At 53.1% G+C, this 25,644-nt stretch overlaps 4 protein-coding genes across 4 annotated transcripts; 2 read left to right on the forward strand and 2 right to left on the reverse strand.

Annotated features, from left to right (window-relative positions):
* Positions 1-838: 838 nt before the first annotated feature.
* Positions 839-4,224, forward strand: SPBR_00108 (uncharacterized protein; the record flags this gene model as incomplete). Its single annotated transcript, XM_040758428.1, has 4 exons — positions 839-852; positions 914-1,484; positions 1,561-4,018; positions 4,103-4,224. 4 exons carry the CDS (start codon positions 839-841, stop codon positions 4,222-4,224), a joined length of 3,165 nt encoding a protein of 1,054 aa, XP_040618108.1.
* A 1,162-nt stretch (positions 4,225-5,386) lies between these two features.
* Positions 5,387-6,178, forward strand: SPBR_00958 (uncharacterized protein; the record flags this gene model as incomplete). Its single annotated transcript, XM_040759277.1, has 1 exon — positions 5,387-6,178. One exon carries the CDS (start codon positions 5,387-5,389, stop codon positions 6,176-6,178), a length of 792 nt encoding a protein of 263 aa, XP_040618109.1.
* Positions 6,179-6,609: 431 nt separating this feature from the next.
* Positions 6,610-10,076, reverse strand: SPBR_00103 (c6 zinc finger domain containing protein; the record flags this gene model as incomplete). The annotated part of the gene is made up of 3 exons (XM_040758423.1): positions 6,610-7,545; positions 7,625-9,560; positions 9,649-10,076. The coding sequence occupies 3 exons, from the start codon at positions 10,074-10,076 to the stop codon at positions 6,610-6,612; spliced, it is 3,300 nt and encodes a 1,099-aa protein (XP_040618110.1).
* A 2,448-nt stretch (positions 10,077-12,524) lies between these two features.
* On the reverse strand, positions 12,525-14,615 carry SPBR_00326 (MFS multidrug transporter; the record flags this gene model as incomplete). The annotated part of the gene is made up of 6 exons (XM_040758645.1): positions 12,525-13,212; positions 13,271-13,795; positions 13,877-13,916; positions 13,983-14,041; positions 14,124-14,433; positions 14,510-14,615. The coding sequence occupies 6 exons, from the start codon at positions 14,613-14,615 to the stop codon at positions 12,525-12,527; spliced, it is 1,728 nt and encodes a 575-aa protein (XP_040618111.1).
* Positions 14,616-25,644: the final 11,029 nt, after the last annotated feature.

Genomic DNA, 25,644 nt, shown 5'->3' on the forward strand with positions numbered 1-25,644 from the left:
CGCCACTAACAAGGACAAACTGCAGGAGCCAAGGACGAGTTCCCTGGGGCGACTCCACATATTAGAAGGTAGCGCTACCTCAACGAAATAGGTTCATCACGCATGTTGAAAAGTAGCTCATACATGGAACTGGCTCTAACATGATTATCAAGGACGGCAGGCACGACCCACAACACAATCGTGCGGGGTTGAGCTGCGGTCACCTGCACCTCTGGCCGTTTAGCGTACGATCAGTGAGAAGCAGTGAAAGATCTTAATTAAATATAATCAAAAAATAACTCCTAAAATTACGCAAGAGTCCGCTTTATTTCTGGGTCCAGTCAGCTCGACGATGTCGCTGTGTCCAGCAAATTACGACGAATTCATCTGAGACCTCCCGTTTCCGCACGCGACAGGCCCAGACCCGGACCAGGACTCATATCCAGGGCTTTCACGTCGCGACCGAGAGACGACGGACAAACGACCGGCCGTTTCAAGCGTCCATTCAGAGACCGTTTATCTGCATGCCATTCGCGCTCATTCTTAACGCTTCCAACCTCTCCTGTCTCGTCTGTCGAGCTTTCTCTACGACGGAGGCTACCAGCTTTCACCCGCCGTAGACCTCCACCGATGATGCAAGCATAGACTTGGACCGGCTACGGCGGACTCCATCGACGAGGCATATAGTGCCTGTGGCGGACACCCCCTGCGTCGGCATTCGGTGGCCTCCGAACTACCCCGACGAGATATTAACATTCCACGAAAGTGTCACAAGCGTGAAGGACGAGGCAACGCGACATCGACAGAGTGACTAACGACGCTGATTGCAGCCAGAGGATTGTAATCCAAAGCTGTGACCATGTCGTCTTCCGGGTGAGCAGCTCCATTGTGGTTTCAGGACAAATAGGTTGAGCAGCTGCTGACAGACCTCCAGCTCGACGCGAGACCTTCACAGGGCCATACAAGCGTCATTGGCCTCGCCCAAGCTACCTCTATCCGATGAAGTCATACGTACCCTCGACGCGTACCTCGATAAACACCCTGATCACGACCAGGCTACGTCCGACCGCCTGCACGAGGACCTGCTCACGACCTTTTCGCAGTCTGTACATAACAAGCAGTCTGTCCACTATGCGTGCTTCCTAGCCATTTTGCGGCAGCTGCGACCAGCCATCCGGTCAACGACGTATCTTCTGCAGTGGTGGGAAAAGCTGATTGAGCCTGTGTTTGACCATCTTGGTGACGAGAGAGGCCCTTCGGGCGAGGTGCTGTCTGATGTTGGGCAGTTTTTGTTTCCAGACGACGACGACGCCGACAGCGACGAGGGCAACGGTGGTGCCCAGGACACCAACAAAGAGGTTGCATCGTATGCTCTTGGACTGCGACTGCTACAGAAATGGATGGACGTGTACCACATTGTTTTGACTCAGGGGTACAGCTCGGGCTGGACCAAGGAGCAGCCCATGCAAGAGGTCCTTCTTCTCTTTGGCAAGAGAAAGCCAAAGGTGCGCTACTGCATTGCTATCTACGGTGGAATTTGATGGCCCTCTCGCATGTTCGGGTTGGCTAACAGTAACACAGGAATTCTTCCACGTCCTCAACGATTTTTTTGTCCAAAAATTCTACCGTACCCGCTCGATCAGCCTCCTCTCTGAACTGATTCGGAGCCAGCCACCACACCTCTACCTCATCATCAAGTCGCCGCTGTTCGAGAGCCTCCTACGCTGCCTCCAGAAGGACACGTCGACGACCGTTGTGTCCCTGGCATTGACGTGCCTGACGATGTTGCTGCCGAACATGCCAGGCTCCATCGTGCCCTACCTTCCCACCCTCTTCAATATTTACGCACGTATCCTCTTCTGGGACCGGGAACAGCCCGTCGCCGACGACCTCGGAACTATGGCTAGTCCATCGGAGCAAAGCTCTTCCTCCCAAGTTTGGGAGAAGTGCACCTTCACACCGGAGATTGACCGCCTCGCCATCCCACACCTCCTTGGCTACTTCAATATTCTGTACGGGCTGTACCCGCTCAACTTTATGGACTACATCCGCAAACCACAACGCTACCTCCGTCATGCGAACGCCAGAGACACGGATGACGTGGAGGTGCAGCCTTCGGAGATTCGTGACCGGTCTGAAAAGTACCGTCAGTGCCACATGCTGCACCCCAACTTTTATAGCTTGACGATCGAATCGGAGAAAACCGATTTTGGAAGGTGGATGAAGAGTGCCACAGCTGATGTTGTGGCTGAATGTGTCTCTCTGCATATATCGGTCGACGAGCGACACGCTCTTCGGAATGACAGTATCACACAGCGCAACCTGTTGAGGGACCAATTCCCCTCCCTCTTGAACAGAAGCTCGGCCTTACCAGCGGCCAGTGACGTTGCCGACGAGGAGACTGCGCCCAATCAGATTGTTCCTAATGCGGAACGGCATTCCGCATCGACAGGCCTTGCCTCTGTGTCAACAAGCAGCCGAGACCCTTCGGCCATTATGCGGCGGGCGTCGCAATGCAGCCAATCCTCCGACATTCAAAGGCGGGACAGCACGACCGACAGCCCGACCCTGGGCCCATTGCTCTCAATGACGACGTCGCGTACAGATGTTCAGGATGGGAGCGACTCCACAAGAGCCGCCAAGCTAAGCATCTACCAGAGTCAAGCCAACGACAGCGTGCAGTCGTTGTCGCTGAGTCACCAGGAGTCGATCCCTGAACGGCTCGCATCGCCATCCAAGGTATCTCTGCGCCAACCCTCCTTGGCTGCGCCTTCTCCCCTCCACCAGCTGGACAATGTCGACGATGTCGAGGCTGGCAAGAACGCAGAGGCCAGCGAGGATACCCTGATGGAGATGCGTCGGCAAATTCTCTTGTCGAAAAACGACCTGAACTTTGAGCGCTATATGGTCCAGCAGCACCTGGCACACATTGGCGCGCTACGCCGCAGCAATGTCCGCGAGGCCGTGACGGAGGCCGAGACCCAGCGGCTGATTATCGCCAACCGGACACTGAAGCAGCGCCTCGAAGAGGCTAAGAAGGCCGAGGCGCAGGTCAAAAAGGAAGCCGAAATGAGCCGCAACATGTCAAGAAATTGGGGCGACTCGCTCGCCAGAAAGGTCAAGAAACTGAGCGAGGAGCACAAGGCCTGGAAAGCCGAAGAAGAGAGCCTGCGGCGCGAACTCAAAGTGGCCCAGCAGGAGAGTGCGCGATTGCTTGCGGTCGTGTGCGAGATGGAAGTGCGCGAGCTCAAGGCCAAACAAGACATGCAGATGCTCGAGAGCGCCGCAGCGGAGATGAACAAGCTCAAGGAAGAGGTCAAAACAATGGAAGCCGCTAAGCGACAGCGCCAAAAGCTAGAGACACAACTGGAGCAGACGCAAGACGAGGTGACCCAAATGGAGGGCGCGCTGAAACTGCTGCAAATGAAGCTCGAGGCGCGCGAGTCTGACCTTGCCCAGACACGGACCTACTACCAACACCAGGTGGTTGCCCTCAGCACCAAGCTCGGCAAGGCCCTGGGTGAAGGAGAAGATCCTGGGAACGGCGTCAACATCTCGGAAACGCGCGCACAGGTCGACAACGCATTGGCGGCCAGCCGAGCAAAATATATGGACCTGCAGAAGAAGTACGCGTGGCTCATGCGCCGCTACACGCTTCTCGAATCAAAGAGACTTGAGCTCGGCACGAGCCCACCGTGCGACGAGCCGAACTACGGTGCGCAGTCTGCCGCCCTATCAGACCCGGAGTTGGACAATACCAGCACACAGCGGTCCCACCCTATCGCCGTGCGCGGTAGCGTCGGTGGTGGCACACATCGGCACCGCCAGCGCGTGGCATCGGACGCCGGCTTGTTCGACGCCCCATCACCGGGAAGTACCTGGCCCGCACAAATGTCGGCCAGCATCGGATCCGCCGTTTCATCGCCAAGCACCGTCGTCAGGCGCCCGTCTACGCCATCAGGGCCCCATCCAAGCGGTGAAGTAAGGGGCGAGTCACCCGGCAGTACGAGCCCACAGGCCGAGAGATACTATGGCAGAGGTATGCGATTACGAATTGAGTGGATTGAGAGATGCGGTTTCTTCACTCCCATCTATACGTCGTATACTAATATCCTTTGTCTAGGCGGTGTCCAGAACACACTTCGCAAAGAGCGCAAGGATAGCAAAAGGAGCGATGAGCCCGGGGACAAGAGGGACAAGAAGCCCAATCTATCAGGCATCCGGGGCATCCGCGGACTTGTATAATAATGGGCGAGAGAAGCATGTCCGGGTTTGGTGGGGGTGCAGCGATAGAGCGCCGCGATGCGCAAAATTAGACCAAATCCGACAAAATACCGACGGCACAAGAGATGGATGTTAGGCGTTTCTTGTTTTTGTTTTGTTTACCATACACACTCTACAGAATGTCTCATTCTCAAAATGCACGACGATACGATATCATATTCTTTCTTCTTTTATTCCCATTCCTTCTTTTCCATTTCTTTTCCATTTTCCTTTTCGGTGGCATTTATTTGTTTATTATTATGTCATCTTCGGTGTCTTTTGACTGTATTCCCATGCTTTCCATCTATTTACACAGCATCGACAGGGATCATGGGTGCGCACAGCCAACCGATCACCCCTCACCAATCAGATCTCCACTTTGGCGCAACCTGCAGCTGGTTGCTGCAGCCACGCGCAAAACAACGAATAACCAACCCACCTTGCCCAGCGGTCGCAATCGCTTCGAAGTCCATCGCCCACTCGTCATTATGCAGCCCATGTGTGAGGCTCGGGTGGACAGGACGCGACCACACGAAGTTCCTCCCACGTTTGCCGTTCGTTAAATCTAAGCGTTCCAGCCAGTGACTCCAACAAAAACTCACCCTTGTAAACATCCCTCACGTTATTTTGCGACTGCCAAGTCGTTTCTTTTCGTCGTTTTTTATTTCGTTCCAACTAACTGTATGACCCGGCTCTCTCTATCTCTCGTTTCCTTCTCTTTTTAGGCAGCGCATACGGTTTCGCCCCGGGCGAAATCCCAACGGTCGTGCCCGAGACACCAGCCCGCATTCCTTGCGCGGTGATGTTCCTGTCGATCGTGGAGACAAGGGCCTGCCTGGGCCTCACTCTCTCGCTCTCTTCTTGACTCTGGTCTCGGATTTACACATCCCGTCCCTTCTGTAAAAGCTGGGAGTGCATACCGTTCAAGACTACAGCATTTGACGTCTCACGGTGCGGTGCATCGTCACATTTCGTCACACGCCTGGTTTCGTCCTACATGCCAGCTGATTAGCTTCACGATATTTCCCTCGTCGTACCACAACCATTCCGCACCCGCACAGACGTCTTTTGTTAGGCGCCCTCTTCGTTGGCCGACGCCGAACGCCTTCGAAAATCACCGGAAACGATTCGACCTTGCAAAACCATGGCCCCAGCATTGCGCGCGCCGCGGCCCATGGCGCCCGAAATCAAACGGACCTCACTGCCCAGCATCTCTCACAGCACACCAAAAGACGTGCCACCAAAGCATCTCGAACAACGACACGAGTCTCTCTCGTCAACTCGCCCCACCAACGCTCCGGCCAGCGCCGTCTTGGCGCGGTCGCCCGCCCAGAGCAGCCTAATTCCTGCCATCTATGGGGCCAATGTGTCCGGTCCCACTGCGGGTGTCGTTGTCGGTATCACGCTGGGCGCCGTCGGCGGCTTCTTGCTGCTCATAGCCCTTCTCTATATGATTGTCAACATTGGTAACGGCAGCCCGGGCCGTGGCTTTATGAGCGGCGGCGGTAGCGTCGTCGAGGTTGCATCAAGCTTTGGCGGCGCCTCCAGCTACGTCTCACGCCGTGACGAGCGCCGTGCCCGCCGCCACCGCCACCACAGCGGTCGTCGGCGGAGGAGCGGGCGGCGGGAGACTGTGGAGATCCGCAGCAGCCGGGTGCGGCCCGTCATTGTGGATCCGCCAGAACGTGTGCAGCGCGTCGTGGTCGAGGAGGAGCGGATACGGCGGGCCAGCGGCGGGCGGCCCGGCCCGTCCGTCGTGGAGACAGTCGACAGCGACGACGACGAGATTGTTGTTGAGGAAGAGGTGGACGCCCGGCGGCGGCGGCGGCCCAGGGTCGACAGCGATGATGATGACGACGATGAAGTCGTGGTGATTGAGGAGAACTCGTCGGGACCCGGGCGGTCAAGGCGCAAGGGCAGCCGGGCCGGCAGGTAGTCCGTATGGCATGGTGTGGGCCAAGTTAATGGAATATGGCGAGTTTGGAGTTTGTTTGCGATGACAGGATCATGCAGAGGGTTTGCTTTTCTGATATTGACTTTTATCTCGTTCTGTGTACTTCACGTCTTGTTAATTTTTGGTCAACGTCCCACATGTTATTAGTAGATATTTGTCTACGAGATTTTGTACGCGATGAAGGAAACATTTCCTTTTTTGTTATGTATCTTTCTGTGCTAACGGTGCTTTGTACTTTTTTGCATTAAATACTCTACATGAAAAAGTCATGTAAAATAGATGTTACGTCTTTGGAACAAATTAGAAAAGAACAAATAATATATTTCGAAAAATAAAATAAACCTAAGATGGGTATCTCCCAAAATACGTTGATAAACCGTAACTTTTCTTACAACACAAATAATTTGAAGCAACTATATGTCACCTGGATTACCGCTGCCGCCGTTGCCGCCCTGCTGACCGCCAAAGAAGAAACCATCAAACAAGTCCAGCTGCTGGCCATCGTTGAAGTCGTGGTGCATGCCCTCCCATCCGAAGTTGAGGCCAAAGTCTATTTGCTGGTCACCCATCGGGCCATCCGCACCACTACCACCAACCAGGGGTCCGGCGCCGTCACCAATGTTGGTGTTAAGGTCCTGGAGGAACTCCATGCCCTGCAGCTCGGCGAATGCCTGGCCATTGGGAGTGTAGACGGAGTTGGCCTGCAGCTGTTGTTGTTGCTGTTGCTGTTGCTGTTGTTGCTGCTGCTGTTGCTGCTGCTGGCTGATTGTCGGCGAGGTCAGAATGGTCGACGGGTCGACGGCTGAGCCGTCTGGTGTGCCCAACATATCATAAGAACTAGCGTTGCTCCGTGGAATACTGAGCGCCGTGTCCATCATTGGGAAGCCATCCTGCTCCATCTTGACGCTATTTTGTTGTTGTTGTTGATGTTGATACTGCCGAAGCTGCTGCTGTTGTTGCTGCTGCTGTTGCCGTTGCTGCTGGTTCCGATGGTGCGATTGGTGGTGATGTTTGTTGGACGATGCGCTCTGTGTATTTGAATTCGGATATACATGAGCACTGTCCCCTGACCCGGTAGAGGTGGTCGACATGGCCGTCGTGATCTCGTTTGGTGAAAACCCCCAGTCCAGGCGCTGTCCATCGGCCGCTCCTCTCGACTGCCGCCGGGACTGGTAGGAGTGGAAAGAGGCCGTTTGTGAAAAGCCACCCGTTGAGTTGGCCATCTTGATCGTCGCCTTGGCTGTTCGGTCAAAGGCATCACGGCACGCTTCAGCAGGCGGGCATTTTTCAATCAGATCAGAAAATACCGACGTGGCAGCCAGGATCGTAAAGTCGACCTCATCCATACTCTGTCATAGTCATATCGTTTAGTTTCTAGTATTTTAAAATTATTTCTTTGTGAGAGAGGGAAGGGACGGTGAGGCTTACCAGTCGACTGCGTACAATGGGCGAGTGCCAGATTGCATAAAGATACGAAATGCCGGCCATGAACAGGTGGTGTGTCGCCAGGTACGTGTAGTTGACCAGTCCAATCAGATGCAGCTGGCGGTAGAGGCGCAGGATCCTCTGGCCGGCCTCGGCGACTTTGAGGTACACGCGTTCTTCGTCCTCGCGCAGCTCTGATTGATAGGCTGTCGGGTTGTTGACCTCTTTGGAGGTGTGGTATTCGCCTTCAAACATGGGCGGGACGCTCAGGCTTTGCCGGTACAGCATAATGATACACTGCCAGTAGTTGAGCTCCAAGAACTCAGTAGAAAAGGCCACGCCATTGTCCGGCTTTGGCGGCATGGTTGTCTTCCACTTGTAGAGGCGGCGGTCGATGTCGATGCGCCACGTCCGAAACGAGTCGAATTTTGCAAGGAATGGCGACGGTAGGTCGGCGTACATGAGCGGGTGGGCTTTTTCAGTCGAGGTAGCCAGGGCCACCTGCGCTTGCCGGTACTGGAGAACCTGTATAATCTCCGATTGCAGAACGCGCAGGTGGAAGTAGTGGTAGGCCACGCGCTTGTAGGTGGGCTCGGAGGGGTCGTGCTCTTTGCGCAAAAAGCCGTTGGGTGTGATATAGCGGTCGTCAAGCAGCGAGGGGAACTCGGTCGTCATGACGAGATCGGAGACGCCAAGCGGCCGGCCGACACAGACGCTGACAAGCCGATCAAACGAGTACGTGCACCACCACAGTCGGCGCCGAAGGTCGCGTACGTATTCCCGACGGCCGCGTTCTCTCGTCAGTGCCTCGTTCGCTGCGGCATTGGAGCCCAGTCCGGCCTCCACATCCTTGCCATCCTCATAGTACAGCCCGAGATCGACAGCGAGCCGCACAGCAACGCCAATAATGTACCAGAGACCAGGCGGGACAGGGCGCAAAAGGGCAAAATTTGCGAGCAGCAAGACTGCTTGCAGCTCTTCTAAGCCGCCTCCGCTGTTGCTCAGACAGGCCTCCAGATGCACAATGGCGCTGGCATGATACTCCTCTGGCTGGCACTGCTTGAAGCGACTTCCGGTGCCACCGCAGCTGTTCTCGCCGCCCTCGCCGTCTCTCTCGCCGCCCTCACCGTCCGCCTCGTCGTTTTTGCCGTGGTCGCCGACAATGATGCCGCCGCCAATGGCAAACACCATGTTGAGCATGTACAGTTCCTTCGGCCCGCGAACGCGTCCTTCTGTGGCATACGCCCGCTCAAACATCTGCATAAAGTCCTCGCGGTGGAGAACAGGTATCTGGGGATTGGCGTGCTCAAAGTATAGGCCGACCAGCTTCCGGCCCAGCTCACGATCAGGGAACACAGCCGGGTGGATCGTGGGTTTCGTATGGAGGCCGAAGAACGAGTCGCGCATGGATGTGCCGGCGCCAACCGAGCCGTTGCCCGCAATGGGTTTGTAGGGGCGGATGCTGCCTTTGTCAGAGATGGATTTGTGGTCCGAGACGGACGACTGGACAGCAGCAAAGACGACACGCGCAAAGGACACACCCGTCGCCGCACCCAGATGCCGCGGGTTTGATGTGCCCTGATCCCGGGTCTGATTGGCGCGGGCCACCAGCTTTTGTATCCGGCTGGTAGCCGACGCGGCGCCGTTGTCGTCGTCATCATTGTGGAGATCGTCGTGTTGCTGTCTGTTGCCTCGGTTGTCGGACCTGTCCTCGCCGGTACCACCACCGATGTCATGGCCGCCTCCGCTCCTGCTCTGGCCCACGTCCAAGGAGGCACCGCTCTTTGCTTGGTCCCCAAACCCGCTGCTGCGGACAGCTTCTGTCGGAGATCGCATGGTGCTTGAATGCTCAAGCTCTTCTGCCGATGGGAAGGCAATCTTGTTCTCCCGCAAGAGAGCCTCTAGCTGCTCGATTCTCGTTTCTAGATAGTAAACATAGCTGTGTTCTGTTAGCAGACCTCCTTCTGCATGCTCAAAGGAAAAAAAAAAAAAAAAAAAAAACTTCCGCTTCTCATCGGCCAACGTACCTTCGTGGAATCTCTCGTTTTGTAATGGGATCGTATCCTACGCAGGCTACACCGGCCTTCTCGCAACTGACGCAGCTGGGCAACCGCTGGTCGCAACGGTTCTTTCGTAAACGGCACCGGTTGCAGGCGCTGACATTGCGGAAGTTGCTGCTCTGGCTGACCTTCCCTCCGCCGCCAGCACCGCCACCAGCACTGCCAGAGCGCGCCGCGGCGGTCGCGCTGGTTCCATTGGCGGTGCTGGCCGCAGCGTTCGCGGCGCCGCCGGTAGACTGATCGTCAATTGGTGGTGTTGTGGATGCCTCAGGTACAGTCTCTGGCGCCGCTGCTGTTGCTGCCGTGGGTTCGGGTGAAGGGCGGTTGGGTGAGACCTGGCGTATCCTCTTCGCGGCTGGCACGGCACTTGGTGATGGAGGCGCGTGGGCCGCCATGGTCATCAAGGCTGCTTGCTATAGGTGCTATAGAGGGGATATCGCGGGTTCTTATATTGTCCCAGTTGGTGTAGAAGCACCGTTGAGCAGCAAAAAAGCCGCCCTCGAGCTTCGTCGCAAAACGAGGCGCAAAAAGAGCGTGAAGGGCGAGATCGGCGCACAGCCAACACGTTCGTCTCGAGGATCAAGGCAAGTGACAAACAGTAAAACCAGGTCAACGGCACCGCGCTTAACTTCTTGCTATTCTCTTCCGTCGTCGTCGTCGCCGCCGGAGCGCCCTGGCCCCATAGTATGGTTCGCTTTTGGAGTCTCAGTCGCTGCCTTTTGTTCGCAGTGTGCTACTGTTGAGTCGAATGTTTTGTCGTCATTCAAGAATCCGAGTGTTCTGACGACCCGGGCGCAGTGTATTCTGCGGTGGGCGGCAGTCGGGGCGTGTGCGGAAGAGAATGTTTCGCTCGTGCGCAGGGCAGGGGGCGAGGGTGCTGGGGAAGTTGTAGCGGGCGGCGAGGCTTGGACAAAACTAGCAGCACCGTGGAGAGAAAAAGAGGAGTAGTTGAGGCTGGGATTGTGCCTGCCGTATATGTACTTGGACTGCTATGACACGAAGTCTTTCCGAGGAAGTGACTACCGAGTATGAAGACGTGTAGAACGTAAAGGACGATTGCGGAAGGGACCGGGTATGGGAGAAGGAACGAAGCAGTAACGGTTGAAGTCGTAGAAGCTGCAAGTGCGAGTGAGAACGCGGGGAACCCGATCTAGTAGGCAGGCACACCCACGAGAAAAGAGTTACGGGCGAACAGGGAAGGCTGTGGGTGAGAGTTGAAACAGTCCAAGGAAATTAGCAAAAGAAAATGGTAACGATTAGATTAGGACGACCGTTCTCAACTTTACATCCTCCGTACAGCAGCGTCCAGAGGCACAGACAAAGAGAGCAAAGGGCGAAAAAGCATCGGGCGATGCGTGAAATAATATGCCCAACTAGGAAAGCGCATGCGCCTATCTTCTCAGCACATGACGCATCCGCCCGCCTACTATTTTACAGACGGGAATAGGACGTGACTATGGGCTCTCTCCTTCTTCTCCGTTCGCTCTATTTTTTCCCCCTTCATTCAGTCCTTTGCTTCTCGGTATTTTACTCTCCACTCCTTGTTGCCATGTCGCACGTATTGCCCCCATTTCTGACCCTTGGCGTCTAGGACTTTGTTTTTGCGATAAGAAACGGCCGTTTCGACGAATCGGCGGCTGCCATTGCAAATGCTACCCAGGTGAGCTTTTCAGTTCCTCTTCAGGTATTTGCTATCGACGACCTCCGCTTCCCCCACTCTTTTCTTAAACCTAACCCGACAGAGCTTGGCTTGACTGAAGAAGGGTGGGGGAAACAAGTCTCCAACTGATCGTATGTATTTCGTACAACAAGGACAGACCGGGCTTGTGCAAACTACGCATTTTGAGTGAAACAGTACGTTGTCCGACATACGTCGAATGGTTTTTCGATACGGACCGTTGAGGGCGAACATACACGGACCGCGGCCGAAGTGCGGAACTTGACGTCCAGTACCAGCTTGCGCAAAATTCTTGGACGAGACAAAAACTGCACGAGATAGGATGTTCCAAAGGCGCGAAAATATTCCCCCTCCCCAACCCAAAAAAAAACCTATTAATTAAAATAAAATAAATACGCGGTGCCAATAATGTTACACCGTCGCCTTTCGGGCACACTTAGCAGCTGATTTGTGGAACCTCGCCTCAACCGTGTTCCCGTACTGTCGGTATCAAAACATGCCAATGTATTAATATTGAGTGCTTCTACCGTGAGAAACAGTAGATCGATTTGGTGCCACTGCAAGTGGTGTGCAGAATGTGTAGTATTTGGACACGGATGGCATACTATGTGATAAATGGTGCCGTCTACGAAGCCGACTAGAAGTTAACCATATATTCAGCACGTAGTAATGCTTTAAGAAAAAGCCTGAATAATTGATAGCCCTTTCTTTTCCATGGAACAGTGTCTCTTATGTCGACGTATAGTAAATATTTAATGAAACAAAACATGGCAAATAAAGATCATTGAAGAAAAACGTAACCGCATTAAAGAGCAACCATAGGCCCATGGTTGAACTCTACCGCCAAAGCATTCCCAAGCAGATTGTTCCCGTCAGCTTCCGTCGGCGTGTATCTTCGTGGTGTATAAATCCTTTCCAAATCCTGCATCTCTCCCCTAAAATAAACCCATGCAATGTACAAGTGGTATGAAAGCAAATGAAAAACTGTCAACAGTGATAAAGTGGCAGAAAGCATGCACAAAGGGCGTCGTTGATTTCTCGGTACTCCGTGCATAAATGTAAAGCGTCGCGTGGCAAAAATATCAAAGGAAACAAGTCGGAAACGGCAGACAACAGGGGGAATAATCGAAGAAAATCATCGAAAAAAACAAATAAAACGAACGTTTCAGTCCTCCTCATCAAGGAGAGCGGTGACACCCACCGGGCCCGCGACTGGTTGAAGCAGCGGGAGGGCGGTCTCGACATCGTCCGTCTTCTCCTCCATCAGCTTCTCTGCGGGCATTGTCAACTGCATCGCTACGAATGCTCCCATGATCGCGACACTGCTTGCGCACCACCATGGCAAGCTCGAGAAGCCAGACTCCTGGCCGACAGCGTACAGGAATCCCGAAATAGTCGGACCAAAAGCACGGCAGAGGCTGGCGGCTGACGCAGAGACGCCGTTTACTGTTCCCAGCTGAAGAGGATTGGGCGCAAGGTGCATAGTAATGAGGGCATTGCTCGGGTACGCCAGGGTCGAAAAGGTGCATTTCCAGATGATGACAAGGTATACCATGGCCATGCGAATGCTGTCGGGAAGCAGGACAAGGTAAGGCGTGACCAAGTACAGCGTGAAGTACGGGATGGCGACAAGCTGGAAGAGACGCAGGGGCCCAATTCGACCAATGACCCATGGGAACAGGAAGGTGTTGGACAAGAGCGAGTAGAAGCCCTGCACAGCCATGACGATGCCAACCGTCTGGTTGTCGAAGCCAAAGCCACCAGAGAACTTGAAGGGAAGATCGATATCGCTGCCGGTGGGCGGTGCCGTGCTGAGGAAGACTGGCAGAAGCTGGTCGAACGTCATTGTGTGGCTGATTAATGTTAGTTGGTGACCGGAAGAGAACCAAGGTTCATGAGAGAAATACATACAAAGCAAGGATGCCAAACGACATCGTGTTGAGGATGATGGGTCGCGTGAAGATGCTTGATGTCGACAGGGTCTCGGCAGGCTTGGTGGGATTGGTCGTCGCATCCAGATCAAGGGAATCGAGAGTTCCCACGTCCCGCAGGTTTACATCACTGTCGCGGGAAACAAGGCTGGGCGACGCCTCAGTGGTCTGGTAGCCAGGAAGCTGGTCATCGGCATCGATAAGCGGCTCCTCCTCGGCTAGCATCCGAAGCTTCTTGCCTTTGGTAGACTCTTTCCTCCATGACAAACGGGCGGCGATCTTCTGGCCAAGAATGAGGCCACGATCGATCTCGTGCTTCTTGACGGGGTGAGTCTCCTCGAGAAAAAAGATACCGGCGAAGAGGCCCATGAAAACGGCGCAGGCGCTGAACAGGTTCGGAAGCAGGTATGGGTATGTGTCCCAGATGCTGCCAGGACGAAAGATGCTTGGGTAGAATATGCAGGGTCTGGCAAGGGCGCCTCCGATGGCAGGACCGATCATGGAGCTATGGTAAAATATGTCAGTGTTTTGTTTCTCGGCGTTTGCGGCACCACATAGAGAATGCTCTGCGAGGTGTGCGACTTACCCAATGCACCAAACAGCGGGAATCACAGAGAAAGCACGGCCTAAATTGGGTATCAGGTTAGGATTTTGTCCATATATTCCTGACTGAAAAAAATGACAGGACATACCATGGTGCTCCTTGACCTTGACAAGCTCACCGACGGTCGTCTGCATGACACCAATGTTGCTGCAAGACAATGGTTAGCCCTAAAAGAGTTCTCCAGAAGACGGGTAAGGCTTGGGTGGAAGCCGTCACGATGCAAACGTACCCATTGAGAATGCCGCCGAGGGCACGTGCGATGAGCGCGACGGTCAAGTTCGGAGCAAAGCCAAACATAATCACGCTCAAGGCGGTACCAGCGAGACCCGTCATCAGCACAGGCTTGCGCCCGATCCTGTCACTGAGCCGGCCCCAGAAGACGCCGGTGAGAAACTCAGCGAATGTAAACGCTGATGTGACCAGGCCGGCATAAAACGAAATCTGCTTCTCGTCCTCGGTGATGTGGAAATCCTGAATCATAAAGTAGATATATGGGAAGATGCCCATGAATGCAATCGGCTCGCAAAGACGGCACAGCGCTATGACAAAACAGTTAGGCCGCTGGTGACGCAAAGAGTCTCAATGCAAATAATCTTCTCAGGGTTGGAGACGTACCAAGAACAAACATCTGTCTCTTGGGGAAAGGCGGCAATGGCTTCTTGGGCGCCGAGACGGGAGTCTCCCTCCCGCCGAGAAGAGGGGCGGTCGAAGTTCTCGCCATGGTGAATTCGCTTGCCTGTTTAATAACGAATCGATGTGGCCTCTGGTCGGTGTAAGGTGTAGGCCTGGCGTGGACGTCTGTGGATCGGGCGTTTCGAGGTTGAAAGGAAGACAAGAGTGAAATCTTGACAGTTAAGAGAAAGGACGAGACTCTTAATATAATAAAATAGAAGTGGAATAGAATTGGGCACAAGATGAAGCGGCAAACACTGAGGCCTTGCTTCTTGTTGGGTTGCTTGATACGTTAATATGGCAACGGGTCGCAGCCTGACCTATGGTTTTTGTAGGTAGGAAGAAACAACATATGTCAGAGCCGTCAAAGAAAGTAGAGTGTAGGGGGAGATGATAATGTACACCAATGTGTATATTAATATGAAGAAAGAGAAAAATTGTGAGTGGGACGAAGGTACATGAGTTGTAACGGTGACTAGTTTGCAAGGGACAACAGAAGCTTGGACAATTGTCTCAAAGAAATGAAGAGGAAGAATGTGAAATGGAATCTTGAGGATTAGACAATTGTAAAAGAAAACAAACAGGACGGTAAACGATATAAAAAGCCGAGACTGTGGGAAGGAAGGAGGGGAGTGGATATATGGGTTCACATTTTGCGTACTTCGTAGTAGCTCGTCAGAAAGGGCTGAGACAAAGGTCACAGACCATATGGAGAGGTCGCTTTCACATTGCAGGGACAAGGCAGGGTTAGATGACTGTGCCTTCGAGAAAAAGAAAAGAAAAGCAAAAGGAGTCCAAGGGGTGAGGACAAAAGGGGAAAAAGAAAGGGGGGTGCGCCGAGGGAGACATGCAAGTCCTTTTTCTCTTTTCTTTTCTTTTTCTTTTTGCCTGGCCACTAGTCGGGGAAACAAGCGGTGACAGCCATGACCAACTAGCTCAGACACAAATGCCAGGGTACCAGGTGGTCGATCTTTTGGAAGGTCTAACTGACAACGGCTCAGCCGGACCCAAACCAGGGAATAATAAATCAGAAAATATGCCGCTTTAATGGGCTCTCCTCGAAAGACAAATTCCGGGGCCTGGGTCCAACAGGCTGGCTCACCCACCCCCGTTGCAATATGGCTTCTGGTATGCTAGCGCATGCTAGCTCGCTGGCCGTCTCCTGGGATGGACAAGGATGTGCCCCCCAGGACGAAGCCTTTGCATTTTGTGGCGCGGGATACCCATTTTGTTTTGTAAAGTGACTGAAAGTATCGTGGAGATGTGGGCCGTCGCGCAATGTATCAGTGTCTCGTTCCCCGAGGCTGCTGACTGCAAAGTTTGATGGAAATATGAGACGCTCGGCCGTGAAATATATTAGAGTGTGCGGTGCGACTGTGGCCTTTTAAAGCGATGACTGCGGTGACCAGCTATCGGCTGTAGCGGCCTCTTGCGACCGCGCCTTGCTCTCCGATGAAAAATGTCGGGAGATACAAATCGCTCCGCAATATTTGCAGCCATGTTCAGTCACGCGCATGGCTGCCGAACTCCTTGCGCTGGTCGGCCTTTTCGTCTTACAACAAAGGTGGTGTAACAAAGGGACGGATTGGGTATCCGCGGTATGGCTGTGTACCCGTTCTCTTGCGTACACAGCGTTCGTTATTGAGATCATTTTTGCATCCTCCGTCATGTGTGGCATGTCGTAGCAGACTACGGCAGGCTGTCGATTCGAGAAAGGCTCTTCGAGATCTGACTCGCCTTTCTCGCAGACACTTCTGAATACTGTACTGCCATCGAGAGCGACCGGTGTACCGCTCCATTCCGCGAGGGTAGGGGACGTATCTTGCATCGGCCGGTTGACCGTTTGAAGGATGGTTACATTGCTTTTCCTCGCCTCACCTTCAAATGTGCGCTGTGGTCGGTTCATGCTTTGCCCGTTATCCTGGCAGGCCTTTGCGAGTAGGCCAATCCACCAGGTATGCACCGTGTATGAATTGGGTCCATCCTTACATGTAAGCTGGGCAGCAGCATCGGCCGGAAGTAAGGTTAAGCCACCATGCCGCAGCTATAAACAAAGAGGACATGAGACCGCCTCGTGCAGCATATAGTCGGAGGAAGCGGCGTTGCAGGGCATAGCGGCGGTACAGCTTGCATGCGGCTTGCAGGGCAGCTCATGTTGTGTCTATTTTTGTGTCGCTGCTGACCATGGCAGTGTCCACTATCCGCCTCAACTAATCGTACCTTGCGGAATGTGTCGTATGGAAACGTTTAAAACAGGGGTGAAGGCATGTACGGAGAAGTGTCAGCAATGGAGACTCAAATCGTCATACTGGAAGCATTTCCAGCATATCTCGTGGAAGCAATTCAGTTGGTCCGCGTAGTAGTCGAAGTTGCTGCTCGTATTCAAGTCCTTCGGCACGTCGCTCGGAACCTTGGCGGTGACGAAGGAACGGGGGCTAATGGGGATGCGGTGAATGCGGTCTGTGTGCAAAGTATTTCCGTAAGGTCATTTTCTTGGTCAAAGATGGGTCCGCCCTCTCTCGGAGGACTCCGTTTTAAGACGGAAGAAAAGAAGGCTGGACAAAACATACCACGCAAGGGTAAAGTCGATTCGCTTGCCCCAGGCCTCTTCACTGTCAGTCTCCGTGGGTCACACTGCCGCAAGCCAGCGCAACGCTGCTCCACAGTACATCGCTTCTGTGGTGCAGTGGAGTCTGCCACGCCAATTCAGTGGACCAAAGCCCTGACCAGCACTTTGACGTCGGCGAGGATCACAATGTGAATGACCCTTCCTTCGTGTGCGTGTTTGGGCCGCTCGGATGCCAGCCCCAAAAAGGTCTAAAATAAAAGATAGAAGATGAAAACCCCACGGCGATGTGATGGGCCAAACGCGGGGAGATGCAGATTACAGAGTAAAAGGGGAGGACAAACGCTGAAGAGGAATTATCGCCAAGAAAAGGGGAATGGGTGAGAGGACTGACAAAAAAAGGCCAAGTGTAAACATTTGTTGAAAAAGAAGGCGCGACCAATAAGTGCACGGCGTATGTTGTACAGAGTAATTACAATTGAGCAAACCACGCGGAAGGATGTTACCCCTGCGACACAGAGTGCTGATGTGTGTTGCGCCTTCCCTGTTCGTGTGATTGCCAGAAAAGGGAATTATTGTGTACTTCCTACCGTTCTTTCCTTGACGCCCAACACAAACTGGAGAAAGCAGCATGGACAACGCACCGCAGCCTGACTCCTGCCTGAAATGCGTACATGAACAGTAGTGATACGAGGTGTGCCGCATTCGCCTTTTCCTTTCCTTTTCTTTTTTTCCTTCTTCTTTTTTTTTTAAAAAAAAAAGTAACTAAAAGAAAAACTAAAAATCTCTTACAGTCCAACCTCGTTCAGCAAGACATCACGATCGGCCTATTGCCGACAAGCCGACTGGCCACTACCGCCATGTACCACGTGTAAAACGGTCAATACAGTGACGTAATCAGAGCGACATAACATACGGAACGGCCGCAAGCGACGAGTAGGATGTAGTGGCACTGACTGCGGCGTCTGGTTACAATTGGGTCACAGGTCGGCCACTGATCTATCACAAACACGATCCGCGGCAAGATCCTGACGTGGTGGAGGATCGCGAGGAGATACTTTCTTACCAGTACGTCTCTTCGTAAGCAGTCACACCCATCTACAGCATTCACACTGCGACCACACATGTCTTACCTACAACTGAATCAAGAACGGCCGCGCTGTGTCATGGACACAAAACCCGCGCGCTGTAGCGACCTGGTTCGGCGTACGGGCGAAACGATACTGCGTTTCTGTTTTCGAGAAACAAGGTAGGATATGGAGACCTTTGCATATCCAAAATAAAGGCGGCAATGGGGGGATACGCGGCCGGAGGTTGTAATTCAGGCGGGAAGACAGAGCGCTTGAGCGTTGCCTGTTATGAGTCTCCACATGCAAGTGGTCATCGTGTCATTGCCAATCCTCTGCGCCTTTACGTCGCCGCTTTTATCATATCACAAGACATCGGCTTTGCATAAAAATACCCCTTGAACCCGTCCTCGCAAACGCGGTAGCCCAGGGTAAAATGATCGAACTCGCACACCGCCCTCTTTTCTGCTGAAGGATAGAAAGGAAACAGGGGGCTGGAGCGAACGTGTGGCATGGGATTGGACCGGGTTATCGTCGGGAAGACCTGACCACCTAGCGACGATTCTTTTGGGGGGTAGGTTGGCAGTTCCGGCTGGCATCCCAACGCGGTAATAATTAGCCTAGGGAATTGATCTCGCTCTAGGAGAACGGCAAGTCGGCACCGCATCGAGTCGAACGGCCCCGGTGCCCCGCGCGACATTTGCGCCCTGGCTCGCCAAGATGTGTTTTAAGACTTGGGAATATGGGTTTTGTGCTCAAGACTCTTCAGAGACGCCTGTCCCGTTGTAATTACCGTGAACACGAATCGAACGGAAGAAGGACCGCGCACTCGCTAGTGCTTGCTGGGTTGGGCCTCGTGGCAGCCAAGACAAAGGAGAGTACAATGCAGTACGAGTGTTCCCATAACACACAGAGAAATTGGCCGATGAAACCGCTTTATCCCAGCTAGGTCTAACTAGTTGACCAAAAGTCGGTGCGCCATGGATAGCCCCTGTGAGAGACCGAGGCACTCTTGGTGGGTCATTGTCGTTAAGACTACCGGCATTTCTTTGGCGAGTAATATCTGAGAAAGTATGTCGAGGGAGAGAAAGAAACACGCGTTATGGACAGACGCAGCGTGAAACGAGGCTACAGGCTATAAAATAGAAAGTGGCGGTGGTCAATAGATGGCATGATGAACAACGTGATATGACAGGCCTCTGAGCGTGACAACTTGGGCGATGATGCTGATCGAGAATGGGAAATCCACGGGAATTAACGCAGAAAGTATGCTCAGAGGTCCGTGAAGGAAATATCCTTCCGGCCGCCGAGAAGCTGGGAGTGACGAGCATTGTCTACGGCCAACCAAAGATTATAAACCTTGGCACGTTACCCCGGACCCTCTTCACAGATCACGGCCTACCAATGGCGGACACCCTGTAAACACAGTTTTGTCTGTTCAAAATTCCTGGCAAAATAAATCGTATAACATACAAAGATGTCCAGTCGGACAAGCTCAGAGCCCACGCACAGATATGTAAGACACAACTGAGATATCAAAGCTCGAGCTTGCGCCATTCTCCGCAATAAACAAGGGAGCAAGGACAAGCGTGGGCTCCCTAGGCTGGTGATAAGCACCGGACCCGGTTGCACTTACTTCGGGGCGCATTGCGGCCACATCATGTGAGCACCGCACGGGGAAGATCACGAAAGGTATAGCGAGTATGCTCAAGCTCATCAAACTGTCCACGGTCGTAACATTTCTCCAAGAGGATGCCCCGTACGGCACCTTGGAGCCCCATCGAACAAGTTCACCTCGTGTTGAGCCCTGTACGCTGACGGCGGCATCAATTCATGTCGCCTCTACGGAATAGGAAGTTGGCCAATGCACGTGTCTGTACTTGAAATGTACGTTTGCATCTTACTCTCCGAAAGCAACGCAGCGACCACGGAAGATCATCCTATGCTACAGCACAGCTCGCTTATTTTTGAGGACCGACCAGGCTGAACATTAAGTACATCGTAAAGAGGGTGGAGGCTTTTGCAACGACAGGCGAACAAAGGCTTTGGGCGCTCTGGTCCAACAGGACGGTAATTACCCATGCCGCTACCATTAAAATCATCCGGTGCACCTCACCGCAACCTTGCAACAAAGTTGGAAAAGAGGAGACGGGATTTTCATAAAAAGAAAAGACGAGGATACAGGAGACGGGACGGCCGAAAGGTGCTGCGCCAACTCAAATCCTCGGCCAATGGACAGTGGCCGACCGAGATGGAAATAAATCGCTTGTTCACCGCAAAATGAGAACCGTTTTGCGCTCAGTCCAGTCTAACCAACAATCGCCAAGCGCCTCCAGAAGCAAAATGCAAAAAGTAGGTGATATACCCTGTCAGTGGGTGCACTAACTGCTAGCCACCCACCATTTCGTGTCCCTGGCAGGCTGCTAGTGAGAGCGGAAGCCCGGGAAACTTTACCTAGTGCCATCTCCCGAACAAAGACGGTGAGCGTTCTGCGTGATCCTGCCAGTCATGTATGTTGGATTCTCCCAAGAGGTTAGGGCCTTTTCGCTAGTCAAACGGGCGGCCGGTACGTCGTGCTGAGAGAAATTATTGTTCCGTCATAGCGCGGGGGGGAGCTGTTCCAGAAGAAAGTGGTGGTCGTCTTGTTTCGACGCTTCAGGGGCTGGGAGAGTGGCCTGCACAAAGCCAGGAGTGGTGAAGGTTGGGCGTCCTTTCATGGCCGTGGCGATGTCTCTAGCAGAATGTTGGACAGGATTGACGGTTGCTCTTCCCTCCTGAGCTCTCCCATCTGATGGTTCAGGTTATCCTGTCTGCAGTTCATTGCTCTTTCCTCGTCACATATCTTGGTGTGATAGGGCCCACTTGCGAAAAGGGGGCAAGCCGAATGGCTAGAACCGGGGGGCTGCGTCTTAGGCCCAAGACGGAAACCACATGGATGGGTATGCGCAGGCCGCCTTTTCATTCAGCGCAGGGAAAAGGAAACATACGAGCATACTTGGAAAAGACTCGCGGTGTCGCACTGATAATTGTTCGGTGGCAAAAGCATCGCCCCGTTTTCATGGGGGCATTTGTCTGTGGAAGGCTTCCGATGGGACGGTTCAGTTTGATGACAAGGGGGCAGCAGGAGCGAACGGCGCGACAGAAGAAAAGAAGGCAAAAGGAAGGAAAGAAGGTGGCGAAAAAAGGGACGAGAAAAGAGGCAGGTTTAGGAGAGGAAAGAGCGACGGCGATACGCGTTCACGCAAGTGACAAAGGCAAGAAACATGCAGGCATGCAGCCATTACGTCGTTCTTTCCCGTCGTTTCGTACTGGGACCACAATGCGAGTTCCGACCTGTTCCTTCCCTCACCCAACATGGGAGAGCCCGTCGGTTATTCGTTTTGTTCCTGGTCTGCGGTATGAGAACTAAATTGGAATGGTCACTTCTCGTTTTGGCAAGGTTCTCGCAGGCAAGGCAGGCGCCCCCATCCATGAGACCGCCTTCTGTGTAAGATCGCCACATCCCACATCTCCAGGCGTTACACCACTTGGGAGGGAAGGAACGAACGAACAAGGACAGGAGAGAAGACCGGACGGCCTCCTGATTTTCATCACCCACATCCTCCTTGCATCGCCTGTGGACCTGCAAACAAAACAGAACCACGGAACGCGCGACACCCAAGACATCTCCCCAGAGACAAAGAGACCCAACGGGTGGCCCCAGTGAACAAGTTGGCTATTACGAGATTGCCGCTCCGCCGAAGACATCCGCAGGGGGCTCAGCAGCTCTGGGATACGCCCCAGACACGGCGAGTTGAAAGAGGGATAGATCTTCTTTTTTCGTTGTTTCTTGTCTCTGTTACGCCTCGTTTCCCACATCACCTGGCACAAAAGAGGCGAAAGGGGGTATGGGACCCGCAGAGCAAAATCCCGGATGGCTTCCCCGGAAACAAGCACTTGGTATGGCTTTGCTTCAGGCTAGCCATTGGACGGCGCAAGGGACAAAATAAGGCGGCAATTACTCCGTCCCCCGGCAAGGTACTCCGTACCACAAGCGCACTTGAAAGACTTCTTTGTGAATGTCTCTGCATGTTACGGAACAGAGCCCGGAGCACGGGGTCACACTGCCAGAACGACAGAGACAAACGCAAAGCCATACGACGTAGGGAGACTCACGATAATCACGACGAGGCTTCGGAGGGAAAACAAGTCATGCTATCCAGTAGACCAGCCTAGCTCAACCTGCGCTCTGCCAGGGCACGCAGTATTGTCTCTCCTCCATTCTCCGTGCGCTTATCCCTCTCCCGTGTTCGCTGGCAAGCACCCCACGCTGAGTCTTTTCGTGTGGCAAGCATAGCTGCATGCAGCTGCCCAGCGCTACAAGACTGAGGCAAAAGAAGACCGGTCAGCTGCAAGAACCATAGTCCTGGCCTCTCATCGTCCGTTCCGACGTTCAACCGAAAGCCTTCTGGTCATACTGACCGGGTGTACTTTCCACACGAATCTGCTCACTGCATGATGCATGCCAAACAGGTAGGTGGACAAACGGGCCTTGAAACTTTTTTATGACACGGCGCAAGAATCATGGGCAATAGCCGTGGCATCACCAACATCGGCCAGTGTGGGAAGATTTTCACGGGAAAGATGCGGAATTTGGGGCCAATAGTGACGGTACTGGGGCCTTCCATGTTGGATTTTGCTGTCTTCTAACTTCCGATGTTGTGGACTCTCGCACGCCTCGTGGGCTCGAGCGTCTAGAGGCTCGCCACGGGCCGAACGCATTCCAAGGAACTGCCACCTTTTTGCAAATTTCTCAAATTACCCATGGCATACTGCTGCGGTGTTGATCTCGGATTGGACGCCCAAACGATTGATTGTCGGCCCTTCTTTCCCTTCGTGGACAAAGACGAGTGACGGAAAAACGCCGACGTTCGCCATCGACCCAACTCACTTACACCCTCAGAGTGTCACTTGATGGGCGGTGGAGCATCGTCACAAAAATAATTGGCCACGGCTATCTTGTCAGCCTCTCTCAACCGGCGGTGTTAACAACCTTGACTCGCTCGCGATTTAACTTTCAACCCTCTTACCATGCGGCAGTCCGGAGCCTTCATTCCGCACAAAAGACCATCTCCCTAACCGAATGGAAGGGTCTTGGCACAACGACGATGATGTGGCTGAGATGACCATTGAGACAGTTGCTGAAGCATACAACCGCCGGTTGGTGTCCAATTCCCTTCGCCATAACTCTCTCCACTTCCACCCCCATGCATATTTTTTTGTCAGCATCGTCAGATGATGTGTTTCCAAGAGGCGCAGCTAGAGGGTGGCACTTATTTTATGTTACTGAAAAGAGAAGTCAGTTTTCTTTGCTATTTGCTCTGAGACTGCCACGTCCCTCTCTTGCATGTCGTTATCGGGAAGGAACATCATTGACAACAGCAAAGGACGAAATGACGAACAACCACCCGGCAGCGTTACATCGTTACAGCAAGTGATGGGTGCATCCGAAGGACCGCATGTCTCCGGCATCGTCTCCTTGTTGGCTGGTGCTCTTCTTGACGTTGGTGCTAAACCGACATGAGCCAGCTTTGTCGTACCCCCGACATGCAAGCGCTTGCGAGAGTTGGAAAGGGGGGGGAGGGGGGGGTGGGCAGGAAGTGCCACGGGGAATATCGCTTTGTCGTCCAAGATATTCTCTACGATACTCTATTCTTCCCCATCTCAAAAATCAGCATCAAGCCGCGACAAGCGACAGCGCGGGGCGTGTGGAACAGAATACGAAGTGCTCCGTACATGGCTTGGACTGCGAATATGGCCCGCTTCTTCAAAGACCTGACCAACAGCTGATACGCTGACAGGCATTTTGACTATCCCTTCCTGGCCACCATTGCAGCAGTGGCCGCGATGGGTTCAACCTTGTGATAAGCTTCACACTCGCGACTCGTCCCGAGCCAGCGAATGCAAGATCACGTTTCCGACGTTCTCCACGATTGATACGCAACACTACCCGTCGGCCCGACGTGTCAGCGTGAGCAAGAGTATCTTCAACGCCATTTGAGCGACTCCCCGTCTACCGAACACTTCACTTCTATCGAAATCAATAGTCTTTACGCATATATTATCGGCATCCGACGTGCTGTGTCGTCCACCAACATGGGAACGGTAGGTGTTTCTCTACGATGTATTGACCATGGGCACGGTAGAGTCTATCCGTAACTCGTGTAAGTGGTTGCAGGTTTGACCCCAAAAAAATCCCCTGCCATCGCTTTTCACGACAGAAGGAAACTTGTAAGCTACCGGAGCAGTGAAACTCTCGCCACGCTGTCGGAGCTGTCAAACTTTATCCCCTGCTCAGATTTCCTTCTATATTACGCTCACAACGCTGAATCTATATTATTCACAGCAGTCCTTGCCAGGGCAACCCAAGAGAGATGCGTGGTGAAACTTTGACAATCGTCGGCATTTTGCTCAGACACTCTTGAGCCAGCAAGATGCTTAGCGATCTTTTAGCAAACGACGCATCTATCCGTGACCGGAACACAAAGGTAGCGTTCCATTTTCTGTCCTTCTCGACGTCCAATACATGCACGAGAGACGCTATCGTGGACCATAACGAATGGTTAAGCGGTACGAAACAGAAAGCTTGAAGGCACATTCCTCCAGTATCACGGACGAACAGGCACCTGAAGTCTGCCAAGGAGCGCTGGCCATCTGCTTGGATGCCTCCCCTACAAGATAATGTAGGACACTTCAGTATCATCGGGCAGATCTGTGCAAGAATAACGCAACTGTAAATGATACTCGCGGCATTCAGCATGCGTAAACACACCACGGAAGTCCTAAACGATCATCGTGACATGGGCAGGTACGGACATTTGTTGCCCGGAGCCTCTTGTACAGGGTATGAGAAGAGTGAAGGTATGTCCAGGCTTCTCATGAGAACGTAAAACTAAGCATCAACAATATTGACGCATCATCATGGTTCGCTCTCAGGTGGCAGCCCTACACCTCCTTTTCGTATAGACTTTTTTGAGGCCAAATACCAACATACATTCCTCGCCTCTGAGACAGGCAGGTGGCATGCCTCCTCGACAACGATGGGAGACAAGCGGTGTGCCTATTTGTTCATCTGCGAGCATGGGGACCTTGTCTGCTGCAATGGGAAAGAGAAAAAAAAGCCACATTCGACCCATCCACTCACCACTCTTCCCGAGACTACGCTCTTTGACTCGGCATCGGCATCTCATTTCCAAAAGGGGATGTGTGAAAGCATTACAGAGTGACAGTCCTGCTCAAGCGAGAAGTCACCATTTGCAATCACAGTTCCCTGCTTCAAAAAGCCAGCGACAAAAAAAAAAAGAAGAAACCAACAGGAAGAAGTTTAAAAAAAGGAACATGGGATGCACCTGGTGTTGTAAAATGGTCCAAATACAAATGCCAACGGGAGTGGAAAGGAAACACGG

This window comes from Sporothrix brasiliensis (assembly GCF_000820605.1).
Source record: "Sporothrix brasiliensis 5110 chromosome Unknown Cont19, whole genome shotgun sequence".
In the NCBI taxonomy this organism is placed as follows: domain Eukaryota; kingdom Fungi; phylum Ascomycota; class Sordariomycetes; order Ophiostomatales; family Ophiostomataceae; genus Sporothrix; species Sporothrix brasiliensis.